Source organism: Nylanderia fulva, unplaced genomic scaffold (assembly GCF_048542155.1).
Source record: "Nylanderia fulva isolate GAGA-0341 unplaced genomic scaffold, ASM4854215v1 Scaffold241, whole genome shotgun sequence".
Taxonomy (NCBI): Eukaryota; Metazoa; Arthropoda; class Insecta; order Hymenoptera; family Formicidae; genus Nylanderia; species Nylanderia fulva.
The window spans coordinates 153,829-161,970 of NW_028190306.1; the positions used below are offsets into that span (position 1 = coordinate 153,829).

Here is an 8,142-nt window from a genome sequence, read left to right on the forward strand (position 1 = left end):
CTCTTGAGCGGGAGCGCGACAGAGTAGCTGGCGAGATGGCTGCTGTTCGGGCTGTTCTCCCGCAGTTGGAGGAGGAGGCCTTCTATAAAGTCCTAGAGAAGGCTCCAAAGAAGAGAAAGCGAGCGATGTCTTTCCCGGAATTCACATTGAACGTGGCGGAACGTGAAAAGGTGTTGCCGGGGTCGCACTCTCTGACGGTTGCGGACCTCTCGGCTATCCTCGACAGGAGGCTTGCCGATTTGAGGGTCGACATCACGTCGGCGGTTTTGGCCAGCGTTAGGCCATTGCTTGCGGGGCAGCCTGGGGCCCCTCCAACTGGAGGGGCTCCCACGGGTGCGCTTTTAGCGAGCTTAGGTAGTGGCATTTGCGTGCCAGGGTCTGGTCCCATGGCTGGGGGCTCCGCCGCTTCCGCTTCCGCGGAGGTTCCGGCGGATGTCCCTGGTCCCGGGTCCTCCAAGAAAGTTGGGAGGCGTCGTCGTAGGCGTGGGCCTAGATGTGCCTCCTCCAAAGATGGAGCTGCTCCTTTGGGCGCTTCTGCCCGGAAAGAGGAGAGGGTTTGTCCCCCTGCTCGGCCCCCCTCTAAGTCGGTGGTTTCACTGACGATTGAGGGGGAGGGGCGGGAGGAGACGTACGCTTCGGTCCTTTCCAGGGTCATGAAGGAGATGGATCTGCCCAGTTTAGGATTTGCCGGCACTCGTTTGCGTCGTGGCGTTACGGGCAGTATCCTGGTGTCTGTCCCTGGGAAGGACTCTGTCAACAAGACGGATGTTTTGTCGGGTGAGCTCCGTAAGTTGTTTCCACCTGACAGCGGCGCGTAAGCTGGGAGTCGCGGGAAGCATTGATATGCGGTGGACGAGACTGACGGTTACCTCGTTGGCCCGTCGACCCATACAACGCTTCATATGCCATGCCTTTGGACACTCGTCCAATAGGTGTGGCTCCGGGGTGGTTCGCAGCGCTTGCTGCTTTAGGTGTGGCAAGGAGGGGCACTTGGCGGCTAAGTGTGAAGCCCCGCCCCATTGTGTTTCCTGTGCTATCGGCGGGAGGCGGGCGGATCACCGTGCAGGCTCGAGCGCCTGTGCTAAAAGGTTTGTCCCCCCTCGTAGGATGGATGGAGGTAGGGTAGGCGTCCCCTCCGGACGCGGGCAGACATCGGGACGTCCTGACGGCGGGTCTCGAGGTGAGGCTGTTAGTCCGGTACCGGGCCCCTCGAGGATTGGGGTGGGGCGGCAGAGTGTGTCGAGAGGCACATCTGTGGCTTCCTCTTGCGCCCCGACGGAATTGATGTCGGATTAGTGTTTGTCTAATGTTGTTATGTGGGCTGCGGCCATGCTGTTCCCCAGTAAAATGGGGACCTTTGGTCCGGTTACGCCCTGTCTTTGTTTTGTTTTCCGTTAGTAGGTAGCGGTGGGATATGAGGGTTTCGGGGGGGTAGCCGAAAGGTGACTCCGTGGTCCCTCTGTCCCGCCAAGTTTATGTTGTAGGTAGCGGCGATGGGTGATTGAGTGCTGGGGAGGTTGCCGAGAGGTGACTCCTCAGCCTTTTTCACCTACGCCAAGTTTATGTTGTCCTAGTTTTCTTGTCTTACGTCAATGGGTGGTGTGAACACCTCTCACCACCCTTTATCTGTGGTTGGCCATTGCGCCCTTGTTGTTGGCCCCCTTAGAGGGCTGGGCCTGTGGCCCTTATTTGGTCTTTAGACTGTGGTTGTGTATACATGTAGTGTACACGTCGAGTCTGTGATGTCATGTGACGTCTTTTCATGTGGGGTTTGGTGACTGCGGTCACCTCGCCAACCAGGCCGGCAGGGAGAGGAGTGGGGGCTCCAATTCCATTGCACGTTGGCCTCGGGATAGCCGGGGGTGAGCTGATAGCCCGGCTCACTCCTATTTACCCTCTCGGGGTGAGGGTATTGGACAGGCAACCTAGTTGCCAGGGGATGTATCCTTCACAGGATCAGGTCATGGGTGTCCACCGTGAAGTAATGCATTAGCGGTTCCGCGGTGGACAATACCCGTTAACGACCAGGGGCTATAGTCAGGTTTTAGGTCGGTACCCCGTCCGATAGTCCTTCAGGATACTACGGGCGGGAATCCACCACGAAGCCTCCTGGCCCTCCCTCAAGGGTCAGGACGCAAAGTTTGGTTTAGGCAAATTTCCTGACTTAAAAAAAAAAAAAAAGAAGCCCACCTGAAGGGACCCGTGGCCCTCTCCTCACTCTAGGCCCCCCCGGTTGCGACCTCCCTCCACCCCGTTAGGAGTCAGAGTTCACTCGCAACCAGGGGGGCCCCTCCTTCCTGGAGGATGTGGGGGGAGGAAGTAAAACCGGGTGTTTTGTCATTACCGAAAGATTAAAACGGCGTAGTCTGCCGCCCACTCGCAGAAGTCCATCCTCGTCGAGTCAAGGATTTAAATGCAAAATAGAACTTTTGCTATTCAGGGGGAGTTTATTTCTTAATAGCGCAATGTCTTTTAGCAAACTTTAAGTCTTGCGCTCTTTGTAGCCAAAACCACTTTGCGTGAGCAATTTCACTGGCCGTCAACCATTTGTCTTGCGAACGTTGTGTAGATAAACAAGCATAATTAACAAATTTGAAAATAAAAGCAATCACGCGTAGCAATTTCGACCAAGTTGATACCTTGTCAGGAAGAGACCAAATTACATTCGGAGTATCTTCTACAGAAAAATGAGCATACTTAAGCTTACGCTGCTTTAAATCGACGTTAGATTCGACGTAAAGTTTGCTCACAGACCATTCGGAGGAAGAGCATCATAACCAGGACGGTCCCTGCCACCATAGACTATGTGAAATCAAATCAGGAGCGCTCATGCCACGAGAGGCACAATCCGCGGAATTGACCGCGGTGGGAACGTGTCTCCATGTGGCGTTCGAAAGGTTAGAGTGAATTTCAGAGACTCTGTTGGCTATAAACGTATGCCAGCGCGATGGAGTCGCGCACAACCATGCTAAAACGACAGACGAGTCTGTCCAACAATGAATGGGCACGTTTTCCAACTTCATCGCCCGCTGAACGAACACCATGGACCTAGCGAGTAAGACTGCAGCGCACAACTCTAAACGCGGCACGCTTAACACTTTGAGGGGCGCAACCTTAGTCTTAGCGTACAGAAGAGACACGTTTCTGAGACCCAGAAGAGATTCTATTCTGATATAAATGACGGCGGCATAAGCAGCATTCGACGCGTCCGAAAAGCCATGCAACTCAACGATTTGAGGCTCCTCTCCCCCCCCCCCCCAAGTTATTCCATCGGGGGATTGAACCTTACGTAATTTTACCAATTGAGAGAAGAACAAACGACACCGGGCTAATAACTCACCGGTGAGGGGCGTATCCCACTCCACCTTATTGAGCCAAAACAATTGAATAAGAATTTTAGCTATTATGGTTGAAAGGGACACCCATCCCATAGGATCGAAGATCCGTGCGACTAATGAAAGAAAGGATCGTTTGGTATAGGTCTTGGGATCCTCGAGCCGGATCTCGACCCTAAAGGTATCTTCACAGTGATGCCAGGAGATACCGAGAATTTTTAAAGTAGTAGTGTCGAACGTCTTACTTGTTGGCGCGGCCCGCTCTGATTCAGGGTTGTCGTCTACTAGTCGAGGATCATTGCTCGCCCATTTATGCGGTTTGAAACCACCCGCCATGAACATCTAAATAACCTGGTTGCGAGTTTGTTTTAAAAGAACGAAATCCTCCGCACCTAACATGATGTCGTCAACGTAGACATCGTTTTTCAGTACGGTAGCCGCGAGAGGAAATCTGTCTGACTCATCTCGCGCGAGTTGTTTAATGACGCGATTGGCTAAATAGGGGGCCGGCGAGGTCCCATAGGTGACCGTGAGAAGACGGTATGAACTTAGTGTCGAGGTTGGTTTGTCTCGCCAAAAAACATGTTGATATTCGACATCAGAGGGGTGCATCCGTATTTGTCTAAACATTTTTATAATATCTGTTAAGTATACAAACTTAGAGCACCGCCATCTTAGCAAGAGAGCGGGGATCTCCGCTTGGAGTTTCGGCCCTGTCAATAAGTGATCGTTAAGAGTGAAATGATTCGAAGAGACTCGAAAAGCATTGAATACAACGCGAATCTTAGATCCTTGATCTGACCTTTTAAAAACCGGGTGGTGCGGCAAATAAACCTTTTGGCAATCATTATTGTCCCCAGGTTCCACCTTCTCCATGTGATGGAGATCTTCATATTCAAACATGAAGTCAGCGTAAGCTTTTAATAAATCTGATTGATTCTGATGTCGCTTCTTATTAGATAAAAAAATATGCTTGGCGATATTCTCCGTCTCACCGATTGGTATGGGAACCTCTAATTTGAAAGGTAGTCTCACGACGTAACAGCCATCCGATAAACGATAGTGAGTAGAAAGGAAGTGAGCCTCGCACCGTGCATCCTCCTCCGAGGAGGGGGTGGCGTGGAATTTCTTCTACTTCCCAAAAATCGCGGAGGGATTCGTTCAAATCCGCATCCGCTTGAATGTGGTGCACAGAAAGATTCGAAGCCTCGAAAGTTGTGTACCGTGTTTGGCCGGATAAGATCCAGCCAAAAATTGTAAATTGCGCCAAGGAATTGCCGGTTGCCCCGCGAACAAGTCCATCGCGCAAAATCTTACCGTAGTAATCTGCACCGATAATTAAATCGATCGGTCTCTTAGACGAAAGGTCCGGATCGGCTAACGGTAAAGTTTTTAAATAAGCGCAATCCTAATCAAATGAGACTGACCTTGGAATATAAGCAGAGAGCTTAGGCAAAACAAGTGCATCCATTGAAAGCGCAGGGCCCTTCCTGTTACAAGGTTCGACGGAAAAGGATACAATACTTTTCGCAATTTTCGTTTTGGAGCCGGCGATGCCGGAGACATTGACCGAGACCGACTTCCGCTCGGCCTTGATTGCCTGAGCGACGGATTTACTAATAAACGAGGCCTGTGTTACGTCCAACAATTCATCTAGCGATAAATTATTTTCTGCACAAGACGGTCTTCTCTCGCGTCTACCTCAGTGGACGTTTAAGAAGCTGCTCTCTATTTGTTTTATGGGCAACCTGCTAGGCCGGCTATACCCAGGGAAGCCGAGAGCTTGAGATTCGATTGAGAGTATCGGACGGAGAAGGAAACTGACGGGTCGGGTCGATAAATAAAGATATTTTACAATTATAATGTCATTTATTTATTTATAAAACCTTTACGTCGATATAAAGTTTATTGGTCCTGACGTGGTTCGTGGGGAGCTTGAAATTGAGTTACAATATTGTTAGGCTCCTGTACAGAAGTGTTAGGCTGAATGAGGTAAGTAATAAAAGAAGTAAGGTCGTCCTGAGTTTCCTCTGAGATGAAGTTACGAGTGCCGTCGGATGTGAGGTTCACGGTATCCTCGTCAAGAATATTGAAGTTTTGTTCGTGATTAAATTGTAAGAACGGATCGTATTCAGACGGTGTAATTTGTTGGTTTTGATCCGGGATATAATATTCAGGATCGGGTAAGAAATGATGATTTGGATTCGTTATTAACGTATTTGATTCTAACGGTGAAGGCTCCGGAAATTGCGGATGAGAATAGTCAATGTAAGAGGGGATATTATTAATTGGCGAGTAAGCGTCTGGAGAAGGGGATCGTACGATTATTCGTGTTGGATAAATTTGGACATGTAAGTTTAAGACTCTTCTTGTCCTACGTTCGCGTAGTCTGTGGAGACGTTGCTCGTCGCGATCAATTTGATTCTTCCTTCGGAAGGGAGAGACCATCTAATGGTTAAATAAATTTATATGAATAATATGTTTAATAGAACTGAGATAGTTAAATAATCAAAGGTAATTGAATGTGACTCACGTTTAAGTCGTGATTTACGTGTTAAAGAGTTAGAGACGAGATGAAAGGTTAATCTATACGAGAATGCCCTTCACCTGTTAATTAATTAAGCGTTGTGTCAATTATAAGTATAATTAAACGATACTGAAAGAGAATTGGTAATAATGTGGAATAGGAAAAGGAGTCTTAGTACATATATTAATATCTATATCAAGAATATTAATATTTGTATTTTCAAGCATCAAAGATTTAAGTCTTAAATATTGAAGTAATAATTCTTAGTAATTATCAAGACCTCTGTCATTCGGTTTGGTAAAGTATTCGCAACTATTGGAAAATGCAAGGTAATAAAAGCGTAAAAGCGATAGAGAGATAGGTGTTCATCCGGCTAGGCCGGGTTCTCTGGTCCTTGTCTTAATAGGCTAATGCGACGTTCACTTTACTAAACGTGCACCTCAGAGATGACTTGCGAATGTACCTTATGACAGGGTATATTTCTATTGGTTGTAAATAGGGTCAGATGGTGTACACTTGTCAAATGAATCGAATATCAATATGCAAAATCACTGTCAGTTGGTGTGGTAAAGTATTCGCAAACTATTGGAAAATGCAAGGTAATAAAAGCGTAAAAACGATAGAGAGATAGGTGTTCATCCGGCTAGGCCGGGTTCTCTGGTCCTTGTCTTAATAGGCTAATGCGACGTTCACTTTACTAAACGTGCACCTCAGAGATGACTTGCGAATGTACCTTCTGACAGGATATAGTTTCTAATGTGTACAGAGGAATTAGCGGCATTCAATTCGCTAATAAGTGGTAGGATACAGGGTTACATACATATATAAATAAGCAGTGATATAATAAAATACATAAGTATATTTATTATAATAGATTGAATAAGTATGCGATATCGGTTAAATAATATTGAATAGTATTGGATAAAATATTGAATAGATCGACGATTGTAACGCAGACGTGTGCAGATGCAAACCGTAGATTAAAATAATATTGGAAACGCAGAGTAATATATGGCTTATGTCTATGTTCAAATTCAGAGTTTGGAATGTAATGTAAGATTGAGTTAATATTGGATAATTAAATATAATGATTAAATATAATGAGTGTCCGTCGCGCTTTACTATTTAGAGATATGTGAACTGGCTTAAATACTCACAAGGTTAGACAATGTCTTATGTGCCTTGCTATGGTACACTTCGCTACTGTGTTCTTCCCTCTGAGTCTGAAGATCTGAGGAGCCTCGGTACCTCGGTCCGAAATGGCGGCTATGCCTCACCAAAATGGCGGCTATGTCTCGTTGTCTTCAGGAGCTCCGTAGTAATAGCTGGTTGATTGCTGGATTAGAACTGATTGACTGGAACAACTTTCGGCGGATCACTCTTGAGTGATGGATGGCGAATTCACTGCCGTTCCGTGCCGGGCGCAGGGTTTATATACCGTAAAATGTGGCTCGCTCCTCCCATCGGGCGATGCGGCTTAGCCAATGGCAAGAGAGATATGCCGGGGAAGTACCGGAGACAATCTGTTCCTGGTAGAGATTGCGACGGTTAAGTCCCGGAGAGATGGCTTCTTGGTAGCGATAGCGGCGTTCCTTTGATGACTCATCACCGGGCGCTCCGACTTTCCTTATCCTATTCTCGGTAGCGATAGCGGTGTGCCTTTGTTGGCTATGCGCTCCGACTTATCTTATCTTCTTCTTAGTAGCGATAGCGGTGCTTCTTTGATGACTCATCGCTACGCGGCTTGCAACGGCCTTGCAGGTTGCAACGTGTTTCAGCGTTGCATCATGCTTTGCGTCATGCTTCAGGAATGTAACGGTTCTCAACCGTCTTTCTAGAACCTTCTAGAATCTTTTAGATGTTTCTTGAGAGTAAAGCCGAGTTCACATAATAAAGCGGGTTTCATACCTAATTACTACTTTTCAAGCGATATATATATTTTAGGTATTGTTCTCCAGAATATGTCGATTCCCTTTGCGTTTTGAAATAAAATGCATTACTTCGTAAATTTTGTTATGAATTAAAATAATCATGATGGAAAGTTAAAACTTATCAATTTTCATTTATATTCCATAGTTACATGTAAATTGATAGATAATTTGTGTCAGGAACGAATTTCTAAATTTTCTAGTATTTTATATCCATCATTTAAAAATTGTGATGGACAAATAAAACTTATCAATTTACATTTACATTTCATAGTTATATGTAAATTGATAGATAACTCGCGTCAGGAACGGATTTTTAATTTTTCTAATATTTATATCTATAAATTGGAAA

General features: G+C 46.4%; 1 protein-coding gene across 1 annotated transcript; it reads right to left on the minus strand.

Moving 5' to 3' along the window:
• Positions 1-2,771: 2,771 nt before the first annotated feature.
• Positions 2,772-3,671, minus strand: LOC114930787 (uncharacterized). Its single transcript, XM_029302626.1, has 2 exons — positions 3,341-3,671; positions 2,772-3,163 (listed from the first exon to the last, which is right to left on the minus strand). Exons 1-2 carry the CDS (start codon positions 3,669-3,671, stop codon positions 2,772-2,774), a joined length of 723 nt encoding a protein of 240 aa, XP_029158459.1.
• Positions 3,672-8,142: the final 4,471 nt, after the last annotated feature.